Genomic DNA, 24,335 nt, shown 5'->3' with positions numbered 1-24,335 from the left:
TAATGCTTTCCCATCAGGGTAAAACTGATCTTGGTTTGCTTGTGTTCCAGTTCAGGGAGGCCTTGGCATGGCAGTTCAGGCTGGAATGGTTGATTTGCATATGACTGGGTCCACACTGAGGTGGAATGGTGGGCAAAAGAACAATAGATTGGTATGTTACCCCGAGCTATTGTCAGTGGTTAGACTTATTGCAAGCATTCCTCATTCACCTTGCGTGTGATGTACCATATACATGGGATGGGTATGCCCCGACATAGGTCCTGTGCTCACTGTGGCACGGAAACCAAGCTAAATCCGACTGACAAGCCTCAGTCAGTGCAAAACTGGTCTGGGGTTGCTTGTGTTCCTGTTCAGAGAGGACCTGACTCAGGAGTCCCTGTTGGAGCAGCTGAAGACTGATTTGCACATTTCTGGGTCCAAACTGAGGCTGCATGGTGGGTGAAAGATTGTTGGGTTGAAATGGTACCCTGCTTCGATTACTAGTGGTTAGACTTATCGCAACCATTCATCCCATCACCTTTTGTGTGCTCTCTGTAGTTATGCCGCCTGGTTGCAGGTAAAGATTGCTTTCTGTACTTAATTGTGGACTTTAAAAAATGTGCTTGCTGATGTTCTAACCCTACGTTTGCATCATTGTGTTCATATGAACGTAAAATGTGTTGAAGGCTCACTAAGATTACCTTTCTTCTTAAATGAGGGTTAGTTATGTTTAATAGCTATTTTTAACCCCTTATCTCGTTATATAATTAACCAGGTGTGTTAGCAATGCATTTATAGATCTACAGGCTTCACCTGAATCAAAGGAGAATTGATGACTTCTTCAGAGATTTTTACGACTATCAGTGCCCCCAGTCAAACATCTTCCTCGCAGAGTCTTATGCTGCACTTTTCAATAAACCTTTCAGTTTCGATCTCTTTCTTATGGGCCATTCCTTTTTTGTGTCTGAAGAAGTCCTTAAGATACTTGACAGATGATGTCCTCGATTCATGAGGAATGCAACAAATTTTAATTCTTAATATTTCTACTTCAAATTTCATAGCTTGAAATCCTAGCTCCAGTCTCACTGACTCCATGCCAGAAGACCCCCTTTATTGCCTTCCTCTCGAATGATTCATAATTCACATCCTTTCTGTAATCAGAGTTACAGCTCCATAGAAGACGATCGGATGAACCTTCTGGGGGGACACATCCAACATTGGTGGAACAGAAGGTCCACCATACTCTCTATTACAGTGACAATCTCATGTAGTAAAGGACATCTTCTCATCGAAAACCATCGCAAAGTATCTGTATAATTGAAAGTCATGATCATACCCCAGTTTATGTGCTTTCCTATTTTGTTTGAGTACATTTTAAACGTAACCTGTGTGGGCGAAGGGACCTTTTGTTGTAGGGCCTGCAGTTAGTCTCCATTTTAGATTTTCCTTTTTAGCTTGACATTGTTTACTGATGGTGACTTTTTAGATATTCCTAATATCATGAGAATGTGTTGCATACACACTTAGCGGGTCATTACAACCCTGGCGGATGGCGGAGAACCGGCGGTAAGACCCCCAACAGGCTGGCGGTCTTACCTTGGTGAATTATGACCATGGCGGTTACTGCCATGGTCATCCGCCGGTTCTCCGTCCCGCCCGCCAGGGCGGAGATGACCGCCGGGCTGGACCTGGGTCTCCAGCCCGGCGGCCGTCAGTATACCGCCGGCGGTATTTGGACCCGGATTACCGCCGTGGATTTCATGCGGTTTCAACCGCCATAAAATCCATGGCGATAAGCACTATCAGTGCCAGGGAATTCCTTCCCTGGCACTGATAGGGGTCTCCCCCACCCCCCACCCCCACCCTGACTCCCTCCCCTACAACCCCCACCACCCCTGCCACCCCCCAAAGGTGGCAGGGCCCCCCTCCCCACCCCGACCCCCAACATAACATTACTCACACACACCTGACACACATGCAGGCACCACCAACACACACACGCACACACCCCGACATACATGCCTACATCCACACACACAGTCAGACACGCACACCCACATTCAAACATACACGCACACATCCATACAGCCATACCCACAGCCATATATGCACTCATTCCCATACACACAACACCCCCGCAAGCATACACGCACCCACACCCCCCCTACATACACACACACACACCCCCATGCACGCACACAACACCCCCCCCACCCCCCTCCCCTAACGGACGATCGACTTACCTGGTCCGTCGATCCTCCGGGAGGGGACGGGAGCCATGGGGGCAGCTCCGCTGACACCACAACGCCAACAGAACACCGCCACGGCGAATCACAGGATGTGATTCGCTGGGCGGTGTTCTGTTGGCGTGGCGTTGGAGGTGGAGCAACCTCCACTTCCCCGACACCCGCAAATATGGCTGTTGGCGGCTCTCCGTCGGAATTACGACGGAGAGCAGCCAACAGTCATAATACGTTGAGCGGCAAACCGCCTGCACAGGCGGTCTTCCGCACGGCGGTCCCTCAGTGGTCTTGCAAAAACACAGCCGAGGTTGTAATGACCCCCTTAATCTTGGTAGGCTTTGTCGCCCTGTAGTCTGCACATTTAGCTCCAAGGTTGTACAATCTGAACATGTTGCCCTTCTTTTATTTTTCTGTATGATCATCAGGAGACAACTTGTTTATGCTAGACAAACCAAAGAAGCTGGTCTGTGCCTCTGTCACAGCGCAATAAGGACAGTGATTTCTTATATAAACAGAATCTGTGCTAGGCTCGGTGAGAGGAGCACTTCATGCTGAGGTTATCATGGAACCGCTGTGAAGTATGACTGAGATGCAGCCCCGCTGACTTCGTCCTTCATCCTGAGAAGGAATACAGCCTGCACATTTAGATGACCTTCCTGACCAATAATACCAAGGTATGTGGGTTAGACTATACTCATTGATCTGGCAGAGGGTACTCCCGCTTTGCTCTCTTTAGTATGGGTACTAAAGACAGAGGAGAGTAGAGTAACATTAGTAAAAAAAAACATGGTTGAATTGTTTCACCATTCTCATAATGCTGATTACAGTAATATGTATCATCTTTCTGATCATCACAGCTCATGTTTTTATTACAAGAATAAGATCTCTTCAATAAACATTTGAAAATGTATTTTTGTATTTTTTCTTGTTGATACCTTAAGCATGCGAAACAAATCAACAAACAAAAGGGTTAGATCTGTTTGCACACATTCCTTGGGAAACCAACACTTACTGATGATGTATGTAGACTATGCCTCTATATTGTGAAGGTCTTGTTGACATAATACACAGTCCAACTGAACTCGAAGGAACCATACAACACTTTCTTCAGAAAACCCAGTGCATCTCCTTGTTTCTCCAGAAACTTTTCCCTGTTATGAATTCATGCCACAGTTGAGGAGAGAAGTAGTTATGTTGTGTACCGATAGGACAACTAGCTAACCAGAAAGTAGTGGAGGGAACACATAGTTAACACACCTGTGTCTGACGCTGTCCTGCAGTAACTATCTAAGAATTGTATTAAATGTTTGTTCACCTTGAGTCCAATCAATAGAGCCAGATTTGTGATGGAGCTCAATAAGAAAAGAGACATCATCAAGGTGGCCAAAGAATGGTGCAGGAGGCATCGGGAAAGGTTTGAATTCTGCATGACACTTGTTGGGGGGTCATTCTGACCCTGACGGGCGGCGGAGGGCGCCCGCCAGAGTTCCCCTCTCCGAAATACCGCTCCGCGGTCGAAAGACCGCGGAGGGTATTCTAAGTTTTTCCCTGGGCTGGCGGGCGGTCGCCAAAAGACCGCCCGCCAGCCCAGGGAAAAACTCCCTTCCCACGAGGATGCCGGCTCGTAATCGAGCCGGCGGAGTGGGAAGGTGCGACGGGTGCTGTTGCACCCGTCGCGTATTTCACTGTCTGCCAAGCAGACAGTGAAATACTTGTAGGGGCCCTCTTACGGGGGCCCCTGCAGTGCCCATGCCAGTGGCATGGGCACTGCAGGGGCCCCGCGACCCCCCCTACCGCCATCCGGTTCCCGGCGGGCGGACCGCCGGGAACTGGATGGCGGTAGGGGGGGTCGGAATCCCCTCGGCGGCGCAGCTAGCTGCGCCGCCTTGGAGGATTCAAAAGGGCGGCGGTACACTGGCGGGAGACCGCCAGTGTTGCCGGTCCGACCGCGGCTTTACCGCCGCGGTCAGAATGCCCTGCGGGGCACCGCCGGCCTGTCGGCGGTGCTCCCGCCGACCCTGGCCCCGGCGGTCTAAGACCGCCGGGGTCAGAATGACCCCCTTGGTCTGGTATTACTTGTTACCTCTTTAGGGAAATGCCAACCACAGAGTAGAAAAGAGTTCCCTATCACAATAGACAGAACCAATGATGGAATTAGTTGGGCATTGCATCAGCATCTCTCTGGGATGACGATGATGCATGTTATTAATTTCTGTGGTAAATTTGGAAGATGTAGAGATAAACCTACATTTGTGTTGTAGAGACCCATGGATGATCAAGTAGATTGGACAAAGTCCTGATTTGTCATGCATGAAAATGGTACCAACAGTTAACTGTGATGTCGACTTAAGCTGGCGTGTACTCGGCTAACTAGAAGAGACACAGTGCTACCAGGAGATACACAACATGCATTTGTTGTAGAAGTGTAAAGAGCAGGCTGTAGACAGGCCATATTCACTGGGCAGTCACTAAAAGCCTTGGTGGCTACAAGGGGGAGCTGCGTAGCCTGCAGCCTGGGAGAGTGCTCTGTGCCATACTGAACAAACAAAATCAAGACGTCATTGACATTAAAGACGGACACCGAATATGAATTTCCACCAATCGCAGTCTCATTGATAATGCACACCCAAGAAGTCTTCAGGCCAAACTAGCATAAGCCATCCTTAGGAAGAATGGTGCTTCCAGGTCAAAGATGCCATGTACTTCAAATAAAAGGCTCAGCAGTCTCGCACGGAATACCACTCTTCCACGTGGAAAAAGAAGACTCATTAGACACCCAAGGTAAGACACAGGCAGAGGAGCCAGTTTTCCGTAGGCAGTGAATTGTTGAAAAAATATCCTGACTGACTGCAACAGGACAGTGATGTGGGTAAGAAATATGTAACATTCCACATCGCCCAGCAGGACTGAGGCGAAGAGGAAGGCCAGTGTGGGGGATCAACCGCCCATACGAGTCATGAGATGGATACACTTCACCTAAGGACTTCCCATCATCTAGTCCTCGGACATTGTCACTTGATGAGTACACAGCCTCAAACATGGCCCGTTTGGGGTAAATTTGCCCTGACAATGTAAGGTGATACATAGCATCAAAGGTTTCAAGCCGCTCTTAGGTTGAGTGAAGTTTGAGCCCCTTGGTTCTGTCTCAAGAATGGGGGTAGGTGTTTATGAATTCATGGGCTGGTTCTACCACACAACTTAGGTTCTGAAGATGGAGAGGCTGTGAAACTGGTGCACAGAGGTGGGCCCACATCTAAGGGCAATCAGTTCTGATGCACCACTTTACTTGTGTTCCTCTACAGCCCCTAACGAAACCATGGTTGCGCCATATTTACAATACGGCGCACCATGGAGGCCATTACCACAATAGTCTCAACATTTTTGGCTCTGTTATAGCGCTTTGCTGCACTAGCATCAAAAATGTTGACGTTAGTCCAGCAAAAGGGCGCAGTGAAATCTTGTAAATTTCACTGCACCATTTTTTCGGGCCTCCCTGCGTGGGAACTCCCCCTTTGCATCCATTATGCCTGGTGCAGGCATCATGTGACGCAAGGGGTCACAAAGTGGCGCAGTGCATGCATTGCGCCACTTTGTAAATCTGGCGCAAGGCAATGGCCTCCTTAACGCCGCCTTAGTGTAAAAAAATTAGTCTAGGGTGCCACAAGGTGGCACTAGGGGCTTGTAAATATAATCCTTAGTGCTCTGTGAACCACGTGAAGTGTTGCTGTGACTTTAGGGCCTGACAAAGTCAGTTCTGCAACATTCATTTATGAGAGTGTCTGTAGAGGCAATATCCCATTACAAAGTATTCTCTTCATTCAGGTACCACCATGGACTTTTTGAAGATCTCCTGCAAATGTTTTCTCTGGTTAGGACACCGATAATAGGATAGGAACTCAATGAGGTACTGGTGTACCTGGGGTCAGAGCCTTACAATCTTACATATGAAAATGACCTCTAATTTCTGACCTGGAAAAAGTGCTTTCTGGAGGGTGAGGGTAGGAGAGTTTCTAGACTTCTCCCACACACCATCTGTCATTCATAAAAAGTCATGCTGTGAGCACCCTCAATGCTGAATGTGATGTCTAATTTTTTTTTGTTTTGTGTTGTAATTTTTTATTGAAGGAATGTAACAATTATGTTTAAGTACATAGCTCTACAGAACAGTACATATTAACAGAGACGAAAAGAGAAAAGAAATATGGAGGAGGGGAGGGGGAAGGGAGTAGGGTGAGGGGAGGAGGGAGAGGAATGTGGAAGAGAGGGGTAGATCAGGTGCCCAGGGGAGAGAGGGTCTCCTTCAGACCCAGTCTGCTAGGGGTGGGGTGGGGTAGAGGTGGGGGGGTAGGTGAAAGCCGCAGGGACTGAAAGCCCGGCTCTAGGCTAGAGCAAAGCTGCAAAGGCTGTGATGTCTAAGTTTTATCCTAACTAGAAGGCAACTTCATGACACCCACATCTAAGATTAAGCGAGTGCTGCACACAGTGCATCTAAAGAGGGGCCTCGGCTACAGCAGCAATAACTAACCTGTTTGTGACCACTGGACTGCTCTAACAGGGTCAGTTTGTGGCCAAGGTCCTAAGAGTGACCTGGCTCATGAATTGCATCTTTTGAATACCAGAGTGTGGACAAACAACTGTGCAGAAAAGGGAATGAAGAACTCATTTAGGTGACATGACAGCTTTGCTCTGCCGACCTTGCCCTCGCCACCGTCCCACGCATCCACAGAACAACCGCCAGTTGCAGATCATTCTCCCACCTTGCTACCAAGACGCAGAACACTCTTCCCGCCCACCTGAATCAGACCAAAGACCTACTTACCTTCTGGAGACATCTTAAGACATGGCTGTTCGAGCAGTAGCAGCCCCCCCCTCAGCGCCTTGAGACCCTCACGGGTGAGTAGTGCGCTTTACAAATCCCCTGATTGATGGATTGGTTGATACTATAAGCCTTCAGCCACACTCCATTACAAAGTTGGCTTTGTTCCTTGACTTTGACTGATTAGACACTGTCGCAAATTAACTCTAAAGCCACCGTGGTTAAGGCAGATCATAGCCCCATTAAAGCCCTGGGCTGGAGCTTCACACAGTCCATTGGGCTAAAGCTTAACTATTCTGTATAGTTAATGGACTAGGGTTACCCTCACCCCTGAACATTATTATGAACCCTGCTTCCATATGAATGCAAGCCCTCATCTAAGCGTATTTGTCTTGTTAAGATTGAGGAGACCTCAGTCTCACCAGACCAGACTCCTGTCATAAACGCGTAGCGCTAAGCAGGTCTCGGAGTTCCATTACTGCCTGAGGAGCTTAGTCTCTTTTTAAGATGAGGAAACTCCCACTGACCCCAGCTGTACACCCTTGCACACAATCACAGCTGCAGATTACCATTAGCTGGGCGTTCATTCAGGAGCCATAACTAGTCACCTCAAAATTAATCCCTAGCTCAAAAAGATCTGAGCTATCGTTAGCCTTACCAGCGATGGTCCCCAAAAGAAACACCAAGAAGCCATAGCGGGCACCCGGGATCTGCATAGTTCACTTCCGGAAGATCACTGCAAGAGAAGAGAGTTCTGTAAGTACCTCTGCGTGTCACGTGGCCTCTGGGATTATCTGTATAAGGAACCATTTAATGGAACAGTCCCAGCACTTCAGACGCAGACAGCTAGTCTGGATTGTGAGTACCAGCACTTCAGGCGCAAACAGCTAGTCTGGGTAGTGAGTACCAGCACTTCAGGCGCAGACAGCTAGTCTGGGTAGTGAGTACCAGCACTTCAGGCGCAGACAGCTAGTCTGGGTAGTGAGTACCAGCACTTCAGGCGCAGACAGCTAGTCTGGGTAGTAAGTACCAGCACTTCAGGCGCAGACAGCTAGTCTGGGTAGTAAGTACCAGCACTTCAGGCGCAGACAGCTAGTCTGGGTAGTGAGTACCAGCACTTCAGGCGCAGACAGCTAGTCTGGATTGTGAGTACCAGCACTTCAGGTGCAGACAGCTAGTCTGGATTGTGAGTACCAGCACTTCTATATTTCCAGTTCAAGCACTGCTAACCCAGCGGCACTGGAAGTAGGGGCGCAGGACTGCTGCAGCACCCCCAAAATAACCATGCTGGAGTTCAAGTGAATGAGCACTAAAGGTGTCTTTAAATTTTATTTTTATTTTGTCACATTTGCTGTAAGTTCAAAGACAGTAGACAAATTTCAGGTTATGTCTTCTGACAAATTATGGAGATCATTGTTCACTTTCTGGTTGCAAAGCTAGAGGACTTTATAAAGTGAACTGTCTGACAATCTTGCTGGGTGACAGGAAGTGTGAAAGGAAAGGATGTAGGATGTCATTTTTTCCCAACAACATTTAAATACCTTTGAAATAACTGTACACATATTTCACATTATATCAGCAGATTCCTTTTTCACAATTCTGAAGTGTGCTTGAAACAACTAATTTAATTGGATCAAAAAGAATGAAGACACTTTACTTGGTGAAGTATCAAGGGTAAATATCTGCTCAAAACTGATTTCACACATCTTTTGTGCACTATACAGTTTTATCAGTACAACCACATGTCAATGCAAATATTCTGGCAATGTCTGCTGTGTGTACATGTTGGTGCCCGACCACACCAATCTTTAGAAATATATGGACGACAGTGTACTCTAAAATATAGCACTCGCTCCATACCACACCCTTACCGCTGTCCAGATGAATGGGAGTGGCTGATTTCCAACACTTGTTCTTTGTGTGACACTTGGATATTTCACGATTCCTGTGACTTCAGAGATGCAACATTGACGTCAGCACCCCCACTCTGAAAATTTTTCCAACTGTCTACCTCTATATACTTTAGTGAGGCGGGTGAGGAGGTTTTGCTGCCAGACCAGCCAGAGGTGGAGATGGGATGTTGCTTGGCGACACTTATGTGCCATGGATGTAGTGGGAGAACCGCTGTGATGAAGATAAGTGCAGAATGGTACAAATCATGGGATAACTAGCTAAAAGGAGTTGGTGTGCACCAACGTTTTGAGATTTGAATATCGAGAACCTGTCTAATTCACTGGGTGATGCTGGACCACAGAATTCTTTCAGCTGTGACCTGCAGGTTTTCTCCAGGGACTAAGGGCCTGATTACAACCTTGGCGGATGGGATACTTTGTCACATTTTTCCACCGTATTGCAAGTTCCATTGTATTGTATGGAACTTGTAAAACGGCGGGTGGGATATCTGTCATGTTTGTGATAGAGCGTCCTATCCACAAAGGCCATAATTAGGCCCTATGTCACATGCAAGACCTGTTGCTTTTAGCTATTGGGGCAGCTTGAGGCAGACAGACATTGCCATGGGGAGGGTGCCAGGAACCCTAATGGAGCACAGAACAATTCACCACTCTGTGTTTTATAGAAAAAAAACTGCTATAATCCAAATGGATTCAGTCCCTTCAGACCCCTGGCACCAGTTGCACTATTTACAACTCTGCCCCAGCACACACATAGCAAAAAAGCTGTTTTATGGCAAAACATGAATCCTTCAAATAGGTACCCACTGCAGTGATGTTGTTTACAAATGTTACATTTCCCCTTGTCATGTAATTTATAACAAAGTCCTCCAAGACTGGCTTTAGAAATATCACCTGCAGCATCACCACTTCAGCATAACTCCAAAAGAGTGAAAAAGAGACATATCTGTCTGATTCTGTCCTGTGACTTGTAGGTTAAATACAGATCTCTTTTGCAGGTGCAGTATCCTACTGACCTATCCTACCACACAGCTTAGTGTGCTGTCTTGTAGGGATCTAATTTGGGAATCAAGCAGGGGAACTGGACTTACACACAGAAGAACACACCAACAAGGGTTAAGTCAATTAAAAGTGATTAAAGTTACACCCATATCTACTCCAGTAGTACTAAAGCCCAAATAGGCTCCAGTCTACTCCTGTCATGCATTGGAGTAAGTCACACACCTCACCGTTTTGGTGATGAAGGTTCCTAGGAAGCAATGCAGTAGTTGCAGCCTGCTAAAGTATTTCACCCTTGCAGCTTTTCTCAGGAGCCCATAGGTCACATCAGGACCTGCTGCTTGTACCTGGTGGGGCGGTTTGTTGCAGACATTAGCATAGCAAGGGTGCTATAGGTCCTGATACAACAAAGAAAATACTCTCATTCCCTTGTTTTGTGCAAAACAACCAGCTCTAACAGAGGTGCAGTGGCTACTCAGACACCTGGTACTGGGCATTAATCACTGGTAATGCACATTTACTATTTAGAAATGAGTGCAGGCAGGGAGTAACATTGCCAACACAAAGCACAACACCTAAAAACAATGCTAAAAAATGGTCATGTAACTTTAAGAACCACATTCACCTATATATATCACATTGTACAAACATTTTAAAAAATTAAAAACAAAAAGACAAAAATGTACAAGTGGCCTTATAAAAATGTAAACATAATAGAAGCACATACACATAAAATTCCAAATATGTAAATTACTAATGATTTTTAAAAAGAAAAACATGATCCCATCCCATCTAACCTTACTCTGCATGACCTCAAGGACACATGATTACACTCTCCATGTCCCAAGCACATGTACAGGACACATATGTAGCTGATGGGAGGCTCCACCACATCTTGCAGTACATGGTGGAGAGGGTCAGGTAGAGACTGTTACCCCTTCCTTTTCACGTAGAAGCATTTATGGGAATCTCCAGCTACACTATGCAGAATATTGTTTCTTGGTTTACGCCCTAAAATACGCCTGTAAATTTACTCACACTAACTTTATGGTCATCTATCGAGTTTTTGTGTCCCCGTCCTCTCGTGTAAGTAGGGACAGGTACTACTCCACCTGGAGTTGCTGAGTGGATTTTAGGTGGGGATCTATGTCTAGGCCTTGGAGTAAATCTACATGTGCGTAAATTTTCACCCAAAGATCTACCTCTGTAAATTGGTTCAACAGTGCTATTCACTAACTGCCCTTGTGCATTAATTCGCTTCAATTTTCTATATTTTTCCTAAGTCTGGCTTAACAGCATAGCTGTTTTGAGAGAACTATTGTTACTAAATACATAACATGTATAAATATATGGAGAGTGGTCCTTGGCTGCACTAGGGAAGTAATACTCTCTCTCCTCATGGTATTGGCTGTTTGGTGTATCATTCCACCTTCTAGGAAGTACTTCTGTTAGAATGCAGGAGGGATTATTTTACATCTGAACACCACACTCAATCATCGTACCTTTTGGTACATTTGGCTATTTCATATATAGACATATATTTTGGATAAAAAATAATTATTTGTTCCACTTTTCCCAGCTATAGGCTGGCTTTAATGTGAGAAGCACAATGCCTGTTTGGTATGACCTTATATACCATTTAGATGTCCTTGTTATATATGGTTACAACTCAAACATTTCTACTCAACATATTAAGTTTTTATTCAGAAACGTCAAATACTTTAAAACCCTTTGAGGGTCCGCTTGTTGAGAAGTTGCAGTCATTCGATTTTAAACATCAATCACGTTTCCTTTACATTCAACTTTTAAAGAATATCCAAAATTAAAAAAAGTTCCCAGTGTGATAGCTGTTATGCAACGTAGGTATCTCTTTTAAAGATTATAGCCATTCATACGTGGGGGGTGGGTAGAGACGCACTTTTTGCATATTGCCCACCCAGCTAAAGGTATAAGATTAAATAACAGCTTTACATGTTTATGTGGAACACTGAGGGGGTCATTCCGACCCTGGCGGTCCATGACCGCCATGGCGGAGGGCAGCGGAAGCACCGCCAACAGGCTGGCGGTGCTTCCTGGGCTATTCTGACCGCGGCGGTAAAGCTGCGGTCAGAAAAGGGGAACCAGCGGTTTCCTGCCGGTTTTCCCCTGGCCCAGGGAATCCTCCGTGGCGGCGCTGCTTGCAGCGCCGCCACGGGGATTCCGACCCCCTTCCCGCCAGCCTGTTTCTGGCGGTCTTCACCGCCAGAACCAGGATGGCGGGAACGGGTGTCGTGGGGCCCCTGGGGGCCCCTGCACTGCCCATGCCACTGGCATGGGCAGTGCAGGGGCCCCCTCACAGGGCCCCATACAGATTTTCACTGTCTGCTTAGCAGACAGTGAAAATCGCGACGGGTGCCACTACACCCGTCGCACCCCTGCAACTCCGCCGGCTCCATTCGGAGCCGGCTTCCTCGTTGCAGGGGCTTTCCCGCTGGGTCGGCATGCGGCCTTTTGGCGGTCGCCCGCCGGCCCAGCGGGAAAGTTGGAATGGCTGCCGTGGTCTTTTGACCGCGGGGCGGTCATTCGGCGGTAACCGCATGGCGGGCGGGAGGCGACTGCTGCCCACCGCGGTCAGAATGACCGCCTGATTCTCCTTTCACTGACCGAAGAACATCAGTGTCCACTTTATGTGTTCTGCTTTTAGTAATTGAACTAGTAGTTTTGCCCAGTTATGTCCAGTAAGTGATTTTTCTTAAATGCAGCTCCTTTGTCAGTCTATTGGGATGGGAATCCCCCACCATGGTGTGGACATGTTCCCCTGCCCTGAGTGCCCAACTGCAAGTATCCGGTAGCCTGACTTTTGATTTTGTGTACCTGGCATCACGCCCATCTAGCATGTGCGAAGAGGCCTAGGCCTGTCCTTTCCATGAGACATTTCCTGTGACCTGGTGGGGTACACCAACTGTGCCCTCATTTACTGGCAGTGGACTACTGTCCACGTCATGGGTTTTGCGTATAGGATGGTGGTGGCAGCAGACGAGTTTTGAGAATTTATAGTGAGAGTAGACCTCTTTATCTGTATCACTTGAGTAAAGGCCTACTTGTGCACTTATTTCAAGTTCTGCTTCTATGCGCTCACCCAGCGCAAGATGCCCCTTCCTGCACAAAAACAAAACTACACTCAACGCAGGCACCCTTGCTCCATGATGTAAAGGTGCCTGGGTTGGCACTAGGCAGCCAAAACTGCGCGAGCGCAGGGGGAAAGGACAGGAATGGGCTGTATTAGGTAAATACGGTGTGTTCCTGCCCTTTCCCTGTGACGCAGGGCGGCGCAGCATTGTGACTTCTTGTGCTGCCCTATGCCACAAGGCCTACAAAGCTGGGCCTCAGGGCATTTCTCAGACATGTAAATCTCATATAGTGGTCACACTGGAGTAGTACTGACTCCTGATCACTTTAGTCACCTCGTACCACATTTTTGCTGCTTCACAAAGTTTTTACAGACATGCTGTTTAAAGTATTTTGTGGACCAGAATTTATAGAGAAGACTCTATTTATATAAATTGTCCAAAACAGCCTAAACAAGCATATCCCATCTAGTTTCGTCCAGATAGGTTATCAGTATCCTTAAGTTCCTTAATTGGATGTTGCAGCAATATAATGGAAATCAGGAATAACAGACTCCTCTCTACTAGTCGACCTCTCACCTTCTTTCAGGACAGTCTAATTCCCTGTCATAGGACTCTCATTGTGGGAAGGACACTGCTGGATCGCGGGTGGCAGCACCACCGCTTGTGGGTGAGTAAATCACTCCCCCAGTGTCTGGTAGCTGTTGGCCTAACCCAAATCTAGAAAGTAAAGGTAATTTGTGGTAGCCTGACCAATGACGCTCAGTGACTTCTTAGGGAAATCGTGGTCAACAAATCTCACCCCTTTCTCTCATTGGCAAAGCCTCATACTCACACATAGGCAATAGGAAGAGATGTGGAATAGTTTTCAGTACATATATTGTCAAGACTGCAATCTATGATAAAATATATGAGCTGCAATTAATAGGAAAATGAAGCTGAACACGATTAGGATTGTTATGATCAATGGATAGAATATAAACATATTTGAATAACGTGCATAAAATCCTACTTACACTTAGCTCTGAGCTAGAGCATAGCAGCGTTAGCCCAAATCTGTCCATACTCAGTCCATGGAAGGAACACCCACCCCCATACCTGAAAGCAGGGGTCTCTCTTCTGTGTCCCTAGTTGGCTGCAGAGACAGGCCTGAGGTCAGCAGCGTAGCAATAAAATGCCATGCGGCATAAGATGGCTTCCTGGTGGGAATGACCTCTCTATCTTCTTCTGGCCTAAGTGTTGTCTTTTAACAAGACTTGTTGACTTCTTAGGATATGTCTGACCTGATCATGTGCCTAAATACATAAGCTATCTATACACTCCTGTGGCAGTAATATCAGAATGGAATATCACGTACCGCACTGGGCCCCCCTGAGCAGAGGTACACCCGAAGAATAAACAACACGGTCACAGAATTTCAGCTGATTAGAAAACCAAAGCATCCCCGCTAAAAGCCCTTTTAGCTAAAAATAAATAAAGTGAATAAATGAAAAATAAAAGCTAAAATACTCGTGTCTAAATGAAGCTCTAAAGTGAACCCACAACATCCCTTTGGGACCCACGCAAAACTAATGATAATTCATTTTATTCTGGAGATAGATACTTTTTAAATAAAAATTCAATAGAATTCAATAGAATACAATGGTACTAAAAGTCAATCTTTTTGTCAAATTCACATGTCCATAAATGGGAGAATCTGCGACTTTCTCAAGAGCCTCAGTTTGCTTTATAACCTTAGTCAAATTAGAGTTTGAAATTCTAATTAAGTCTTAAATGATCATTATACCCAAGTATCTCATTTCACTACAAACCTGTATAGAAGCTCATTTCTGATTCCAGATCACAATCCCTGATTTAGACTCATTTACCCGATAACCATTGGTCAAAATTATTGACCAAGCACTTCAACTTGAGGAATTGCCTAACTGGGTCAGAATAATAGTTGATCAGATTGTCTGTATAAAGGGTAATCATTACTTTGCTTTTGAATGGGGTCACTCCCTTTTCTAATCTCAGGGGTTGTGGCAATTGTTCGATGAACAAATAAAAATGGAAAACGGGACATCTCTGCCTGGTTCCTCCTCCTATTGCAGAATATCTTGTTAGGTTACCATTAACTAATACTCATGCATTTAGAGATGTGATGTCTGAACTTCTGCAAGAAACATCGACCCAACTTCATTTTTGAAAGCATCTGCCATAAAAACACCCATATAACACGGTCAAAAGCTTTAGTTGCATTGAGTGTTCGCATTGCTAAAGATATTGAGGTAACGGCTGCCACATTTACTGTACCAATCAAGGTGTAGGTTAGATCCCACAAGTGACAGTCCGTACTTTACCCCTTCTGATACGTCTATAGAGCGCCCACTGCAGGATTTCCATTCTTAAATGGAGAAATGGTCTCATGTATTTCTACTTCTGAGACTGATGTGTTTAACTCAACTTATTGCACAGAAGTGGGCTCTGGTAAATGTAGCTCCTTAAGTCAAGTCAATTCTTGATGAACTTTAGATGTGGACAAACATGGGGAAAAGCTCATCTGCTGTATCACAGGTCCTTTATATATTATAGCACTTGTAATACTGGGCGCAGGATATCAGTCACATTTGTGAAAAATTATTCCACCTGTCAAACTCTAAATCCAGCATCTTTGTTATCCGACCCTTATTATATAATTTCTGGTCTTATCCACCCTGATCTTCTAGATCAGTAATGACTCATTCGATTCTGTGTGTTCAAAGTGCCAAAGCTTACTCACTTCCCCTCCTGTTAACACTTCTCAGTTACAGATCTCAATACTATTTGGACTTGTTTGAGGTTGCTGGAGGAAGATTCTTTGCTTCTTGATTTAGCCTATCATTTTTTTAATGTTTTCCAACCTTTTGAATACAATAATTCCATGGATTATCCTTTCTCACATATTTGTGAACTCTGTGTTTATGTACTTTATCAGAATGTCCCTTTAAAACATTTATATGCATCCCGTACTACTCTTATTGATGTACAGTTTACATTAACCTTGAAGAAATTGCCTCACCCTGTCTTGATGTCTTGCAACACCTCTGTATATACTAAAAACTGTGTGTTGAGTGTGCAATGTGGGCTGTTTTGTGGGGAGAGTAAAGAAAGCATTTTACTTACTGCAGAGTGAACAAAGGGATAAGCTGAGCACCAAGGGGCCACCAGTACAATGTCACACAATAATCTATCCGGCTGAGAGAGGACTATAGTTCTTAGAATGGAAGGTGCAGCCTCTCTGGCTCCCTGCATGCTCTCTCCAGAGATCACTTTAGCCCAAGTTGTGAAACATAGTTATTAGTTCCTTCAGGGTGTCAAAAAAGTCTGTCTAACCTTATATTTAATTAAATGTTAATCTCTCCCCCCTATACATTGAAGTTAAATAAACAGAGGGTTCATAAAGAGACTGACAATAGGTCCAGAACCTTCAATATTCAGGACACAGAAAACACCCTTGTTTAAATCTAATATTTACTATGGCCCATCTACCTGAATCATTTCTTCTGTGGGCTAGTACTTTTAACTTGCATGCTGGAAAGCTATTACTGCTGCCTGGTTTGTTTAAACACGGCTGATCAGAGCATAGTGCCTCCTAAAAGGTACTACCCTTAAAACAATCTTCACACTGAGATCTAGTGAGGTGAGTTTCCTGCAAAAATATTAAATGCTACTTGCTCTTGGTAGAAGTATTTGACAACCTTGAGTTATTTACTTTCTTGTAGACTGCTAATGCCAAATTCAGTATCTTAACACATTCAGAAATAATTTCATTTTAAGGTCGCCACTGTGAAAACAAGGAGGACTTGTGTTTTGCATTTTAGCCCTCATGTTCCCACCTTAAGTGGCTCCTCTCTAGGGACCCTACCAACTCTTTCTGCAATTTCCATAGTGCTGATTTAGGATATTCGTGATCTGTGCTCTTGCCTGAGTCACTGTATCCATCCTCTCATCCAGTAGCCTCACTCAGCTCATCTACAGCTTCCACAATTCTTGCAAGTTGTGCAACTTATTCTGCCACATGATGGAAATCTATGGAAATGCAATATACACCATCAGTGCATTGTCACAACTCCCATAGCTCATCTTCTATAGCGTTGCTAGCATTTGACCTAATAACGAACGCAAAGGCGGTCATTCCAACCGCGGCGGGCGGCGGTAGCCGCCCGCCTGTCGGGAACCGCCGAATGACCGCACTGCGGTCAAAAGACCGCGCCAGCCATTCTGCCTTTCCCGCTGGGCCGGCGGGCGACCGCCAAAAGGCCGCCCGCCGGCCCTGCGGGAAAGACCCAGCAACGATGAAGCCGGCTCCGAATGGAGCCGGCGGGGTTGCTGGGGTGCGACGGGTGCAGTGGCACCCGTCGCGATTTTCAGTGTCTGCAAAGCAGACACTGAAAATCATTATAGGGCCCTGTTAGGGGGGCCCTGCACTGCCCATGCCAGTGGCATGGGCAGTGCAGGGGCCCCCAGGGGCCCCACGACACCCGTTCCCGCCATCCTGTTCCTGGCGGTAAAAACCGCCAGGAACGGGATGGCGGGAAGGGGGTCGGAATCCCATGGAGGATTCCCGGGGCCAGGGGAAAATCGGCGGGAAACCGCCGGTTCCCCTTTTCTGACCGCGGCTTTACCGCCGCGGTCAGAATGGCCCAGGAAGCACCGCCAGCCTGTTGGCGGTGCTTCCGCGGTCGTTGGCCCTGGCGGTCGGTGACCGCCAGGGTCAGAATGACCCCCAAAGTCTTTAGCTTCAAGTGTATTAATTTTCCATGTGGCTGCCATGATTTGCTTTTGGAATGAGACATAGAACAAAACATTCACTGAGATCTTTCTTGACTTCTTTTTTATTTTGGCCGGGACTGCACGTTGTGCTCTAGATCTATACTCATCCTGCTTTCAGCAACATATCCTTCTAGTGACTTTATTCCATTTGCTTTCAGATAGTTCTTCTCTACAGCTCAAGGACATTTAGTATGCTTAGATTGTTTAGTCTACTCTGATTTTTCACCCTCTCAAGATTCCCCGCAAAGTAGAAGCCATCTTAAGCTTTACTGTCCGTAGGGTGCTCTGCAGATTTGTGATTCTTGGTGCCAGGTCACTGAGCTTACTCTATGAGAAGGAGCGAGATATCCATCATTTATTCTGATTCCTTTCTGAGGTCTCAAACTTGCTTTTCACTTCCTTGCTGAGCTCTAAATTGACTCAAGAATGTTGATGGCTTTTTAAGAAATTAGCTGAAGCTTTCAGATTTTCATTCTTAGATTCTTCTGGGAAATTCGAACAAGCATTATTATCTGCCTCACCCCTTAATCATCTCTGTCTCAAACATCTCCGTCTTCTTCATACTTGCGTACACCTAAAGCAAAGAATCCATTGGAGATGGAGGTAGTGAAATCTACAGTGTGAGTTCTACAAATGTTTGATTGTTCTGAAAGGACTGTGGGAGAAACTCTAACGTTGTTACCAGTATTTATGGCCATCAGCTGTAACCTAGATCTTGTCCATCTTGATGACCCAGAAAGCCACTGTTCCCTTGTGATGGTGAATTCCTTATTCATGATCTTTACACTTGATTTAGGTACCATAAATTAATAAGGTGTTAATGTTAACAGTACTGCCTTTGACAATCTGTTCGCTCTACCCGTTTAATATAGATGACTTGTTTTGGGCTAAAATATTTCTTTACCCCTTCTCCACCCCCTTCTAAACCTACAGTTCAGAGTGGGAGCCATCATTAACAACAAGTGATCCTGAGAGGTCATATTCCTCACAAAATGGATGCCCCCTCATAGGGTAAGACCATTGTACAGATGAAGGAAGAGAGTCTTTCAGTTCTCTTTTAATTCTCCAATGGTTTGGCAAGTTCCTCAGTGATCGGTTTAAGGAGCTCCCTATAGGTGGGTGTGCGGACCACCTTGTTCTGCCCCCAGCATGGTTGTCTTACTGAATCATCATGATCATTTGTTTGAGTTATTTTTTGTTCACAGAATGAAGAAGCAATGCACATAGGCTTTCTTAAAGATGCAAGAAAAATATTGGCCTTTGTATTTGTTTCACTGCACCCACATAGAATTTCTTAAAAAAGTGGAACAAAATGTCATCACTTTTGAGTACGTTTCAAAGATAGTAACATGTTACTATTAAAAATTCATGCAATTATCTTGTTATTAAAACATACTGATTACGATATGTCCCAGCCCTTACAATTTTTGCACACATTTCATGCACTCTCAGCTAACATAATCCTTTTTAAATATTATAAAGGATCATTCCCTGACTCAATTTTTGTACTCAAAAGCAATTATATTTTATTTTTTATTGTATCGCCATGCTATTCCAACTACCACCCTTGCACTGGTACTTCAAATGTACTAAAAATATATACCACGTTTAAACTGTAAACTCTTTTAATAATATACTTACAATTCGGCTTAATATATGATGCTACGATCTCTACCCAGAAAGCTACACACATCAATTTAATTACCAAATTATATAATATGCTGAAATGAATAAAACAACTCTATGTATGGTAACAACTCTTTAAAACAATTTAAATCACTAGTCAATCCAGTCAGCTTTTTTACGAAGTGCATATGCTTACGAAACTGTATATCACGCCCGTGCCATCTTTAACCACCTGTTGCCATCAATAAACAGACCCCCAAAGAGTGATGCAGACACAACCTACTTCAAAATTCAACCTGGTCCACTCAATGCAGCCTCACTCTGATGCTTCCTACACCTACTATTTTTTATGAGTTCCTCTTTACAGTCTGACTATGGAGGCCTTATACCTATGACGGGGCCCACGTCTTGACTATTGTACCAATGAACACTCTCACTGTACTACTAAGTATGAGTACTTTACACACTGTGACCTTAAAAGAAGACATATCAAGGGAAAACCAGTATAATAAATTGGGTTATATGTCAGGGGGGAGGGTAAGTGCCTACCTCACGTAATAATTACAGACCTTGTCAGGGTGAACCACGAAAATCACAAAAGAAATCTGAGCTCAGTCCTCCAGTAGCTCTGGCACAGAGCAAATAGGCAAACTTAGAGGTGATTTGTAAATTATTTATGCAGTACCAAAAGAGCAATAACGTTGAAATGCAAAACAATAAGAATCACAAAACGAATTAATAAAATAATAATATAATAATAAGGTAAATTTAGAAAACAAAATGACAGAAATCCAACAAGACGAACCAGAGCTATGAATTGTTAACGTTTTAGGTATAGATAGTTTCAAGAAGCACCAGGTGGCAATGACAGTCAATGGTTATGGTAGAACAGGACCTAGGCACAATTTGATGTTGATCACAATGGAGCTCGGGATGGGTGCACTAATCAGGTTCATCGTGATCAAAGACTTTGGGGGTCATTCTGACCCTGACGGGCGGCGGAGGCCGCCCGCCAGAGTTCCCCCCTCCGAAATACCGCTCCGCGGTCGAAAGACCGCAGAGGGTATTTTAAGTTTTTCCCTGGGCTGGCGGGCGGTCGCCAAAAGACCGCCCGCCAGCCCAGGTAAAAACTCCCTTCCCACGAGGATGCCGGCTCGTAATCGAGCCGGCGGAGTGGGAAGGTGCGACGGGTGCTGTTGCACCCATCGCATATTTCACTGTCTGCCAAGCAGACAGTGAAATACTTGTAGGGGCCCTCTTACGGGGGCCCCTGCAGTGCCCATGCCAGTGGCATGGGCACTGCAGGGGCCCCGCGACCCCCCCTACCGCCATCCGGTTCCCGGCGGGCGGACCGCCGGGAACTGGATGGCGGTAGGGGGGGTCGGAATCCCCTCGGATTGGAGGATTCCAAAGGGCAGTGGTAAGACCGCCGGTTTACCCTTTCTGACCGCGGCTGAACCGCCGCGGTCAGAATGCCCTCGGGAGCACCGCCAGCCTGTTGGCGGTGCTCCCGTGGTCGGTGGCTCTGGCGGCCACCGGCCGCCAGGGTCAGAATGACCCCCTTTATCTTTTGACTTCTATCCTTTAAGTCCCAATCCACCAAAGCAGTACACTACTAAAGCCCTCAAAGAACTCAAGGTAGGCTTTTGGAGACTCATAGGGTGGCAGGCAGAGTTCAACAGGAAGGTCTGCTCAAGCCCCAGTTGCCAGTGGTCAGCTAAGCAGTTGCAGGAAAAGGTCTCCTATAGCTTGATGTGCTGCAGTAGCTTTAACAGTAGGTCAGTATTATAACCCTTGGAGTCCACTTCTTTGTCCTGAGTACAAGAGAGAGCAGGTCCAGTTCCCCAAGGCTCTTCTCAGGTTGCAGACAGCAGCTTTTGTCCTCTTCTGATCTTCCTCAGATCCAGGAGTGTGCTGACGTGGGTGCCTAGAGATGCTGCATTTTTGCCCGACACTACCTCTGTGGATGAGAATGACTCCTGGGAGCACTCTAACCAATGAGTTGAAGGTTTCTGGAGCTACCCTACACACTTTGGGCATTTTCAAGACAGCCAAAGTCTTCTGCCACGATAAATTTGTGTGTGGAGGGGGGAAGTGTACTATGGCAATCCCGGTGTCCTCCAAAATCTAACACCAAAATCCTGTTTGATGCAATTCCTGTACCCACAACAACCTCAGAGGCAGAACCAGACTGTGGGTACATCCAAATTGGTTTGGTATTCTGTTTCCCTCCTTTGAAGTGTGCCAAAAATGTTATCTATAACCTAGCAGACCTGTCAAACAGGCTGTGGCACTGTAATGGCAAAAGAGTCCCACTGTGGTTGGGGCCTGACTGGCTGGGAAAACAATAAAAGGGTCTTCCCAGGGGTCAGCTAACATTTGCTTGTGTCAGGGGAGGCCCCTTTGAAGTGTGCTCCAAGTGTAACGTGAAAAGCCCCAACACACCTTTCAAACAAGATGTGACATTTAAGCAGAACTTGACACTTTAATGTAAAAGAAATACACTCTTCATGTTCTGTCAGGGTCAGAGGGGTAATCTCTGCCCATTCAGGTCAACCTATTGCTCTGCTCATGGGATCAAGTTCACACCTCATGCACGCCTGTCTAAATTCTAGTTATTAACTGACTGAAGGGGGAGAACAAAATGCAGATTAATCTTTAAGGGGCTTCAGGCAGGGCAAAGGTTTCAAAAGTTACTTTTCCGTAAAATATTTTGAAAAAACCCAAATTGCCATTGGAATGGATTTTTAACAACTATTAAAATATTTGTTTCATTATTTTGCTACCATGAAAATAGCTTTCCATACATGTTAACATGTCCTACTTTTAGATGCCATGCACAATGCCTTTATGAGCAATAAGGCCTACTTAGGGCTACTTTATAATTTTTTTAAAGGAAGGATTAGGCCTGTCCAAAAAGGTTTATTTTGACAAGTCGGATTTGAGTTTAAAAGTGCACAACTAGGCTACTTGGGGCAGGCCTGAAGTAATGTTTGTATTGTTACTACAATGGATGGCGCAAAAGTGCTGCAGAGCACTTTTGACATTTGAATAACAGGACCTGGGTATATGCTGATACCTTATACAAGGGACTTGTAGGTAAGTTAAATATGTAGAATAGAAGTATACAAATTTTAACATCTTGAAGAGAGGGACACAAGCACTTTACCTCGGGTTAGCAAGGGTAAAGTGCTCACAGTTCTATAGCTAGCAAAAATCTGGTTTAGCAAAAAAAATCCAAATAATTTGGGGTGACCCTGGAAGAGAGTGCACATTTTCTTTGCTCAGGCTGCATGTCCACCACGGCTAATGACAAAGTTAACACACACCCCTTGTAAGGAAATGCCTCCTTGGCATGGTTACCCCCTGACTTTTTGCCTTTGCTGATGCCAAGTTATGATCTGAAAGTGTGCTGAGGCCTGCTAACCAGGCCCCAGCACCAGTGTTCTTTCCCTAACCTGTACCTTTGTTTCCACAATTGCCACAGCCCTGGCACACAGTTAAGTCCCTTGTAAATGGTACCCCTAGTACCAAGGGCCCTGTTGCCAGGGAAGGTCTCTAAGGGCTGCAGCATGTCTTATGCCACCCTGGGGACCCCTCACTCAGCACAGACACACTGCTTGCCAGCTTGTGTGTGCTAGTGGGGATAAAATGACTAAGTCGACATGGCACTCCCCTCAGGGTGCCATGCCAACCTCACACTGCCTATAGGTATAGATAAGTCACCCCTCTAGCAGGCCTTACAGCCCTAAGGCAGCGTGCACTATACCATAGTTGAGGGCATAAGTACATGAGCACTATGCCCCTACAGTGTCTAAGCAAAACCTTAGACATTGTAAGTGCAGGGTAGCCATAAGAGTATATGGTCTGGGAGTCTGTCATGCACGAACTCCACAGCACCATAATGGCTACACTGAAAACTGTGAAGTTTGGTATCAAACTTCTCAGCACAATAAATGCACACTGATGCCAGTGCACATTTTATTGTAACATACACCCCAGAGGGCATCTTAGAGATGCCCCCTGAAACCTTAACCGACTACCAGTGTGGGCTGACTAGTTTTAGCAGCCTGCCACACACCAGACATGTTGCTGGCCACATGTGGAGAGTGCCTTTGTCACTCTGTGGCTAGTACCAAAGCCTGTACTGGGTGGAGGTGCTTCTCACCCCACCCTGCAGGAACTGTAATACCTGGCGGAGAGCCTCAAAGGCTCACCCTCTTTGTTACAGCACCCCAGGGCCCCCAGCCAGTGGAATTGCCCGCCCCCTCCGGCCACTGCCCCACTTTTGGCGGCAAGGCCGGAGGAGATAATGAGAAAAACAAGGAGGAGTCACTGGCCAGTCAGGACAGCCCCTAAGGTGTCCTGAGCTGAGATGACTCTGACTTTTCGAAATCCTCCATCTTGCAGATGGAGGATTCCCCCAATAGGGATAGGGATGTGCCCCCCTCCCCTCAGGGAGGAGGCACAAAGAGGGTGTAGCCACCCTCAGGGCTAGTAGCCATTGGCTACTAACCCCCCAGACCTAAACACACCCCTAAATCGAGTATTTATGGGCTCCCAGAACACAGCAAGATAGATTCCTGCAACCTAAGACGAAGACGGACTGCTGAGCTGAAAAACCGGCAGAGAAGACGGAGACACCAACTGCTTTGGCGCCAGCTCTACCGGCCTGTCTCCCCACTTCTAAAGAACTGCTCCAGCGATGCGTTCCACAGGGTCCAGCGACCTCTGAAGCCTCCGAGGACTACCCTGCATCTAAAAGGACCAAGAACTCCTGAGGACAGCGGCTCTGCTCCACAAAGACTGCAACTTTGCACCAAAGAAGCAACTTGGAAAGAACACACGTTTCCCGCCG

The 24,335-nt window shown here is 46.0% G+C and overlaps 1 protein-coding gene across 1 annotated transcript in view; it reads right to left on the bottom strand.

The window, feature by feature from the left end:
• Nucleotides 1-24,335, bottom strand: part of LOC138288344 (coagulation factor XI-like) — a 214,565-nt gene that overhangs the window by 163,074 nt on the left and 27,156 nt on the right. The window contains exon 2 of the mRNA XM_069229921.1: nucleotides 7,697-7,774. Coding sequence (XP_069086022.1) covers nucleotides 7,697-7,754 — 58 coding nt within the window. The 5' untranslated portion in view covers nucleotides 7,755-7,774. The remainder of the gene's footprint in view (nucleotides 1-7,696; nucleotides 7,775-24,335) is intronic.

This window comes from Pleurodeles waltl, chromosome 1_1 (assembly GCF_031143425.1).
Source record: "Pleurodeles waltl isolate 20211129_DDA chromosome 1_1, aPleWal1.hap1.20221129, whole genome shotgun sequence".
NCBI classification, from domain to species: domain Eukaryota; kingdom Metazoa; phylum Chordata; class Amphibia; order Caudata; family Salamandridae; genus Pleurodeles; species Pleurodeles waltl.
Note: the sequence above shows the minus strand (reverse complement) of the source record. Positions and strands in the feature narration are given on the sequence as shown.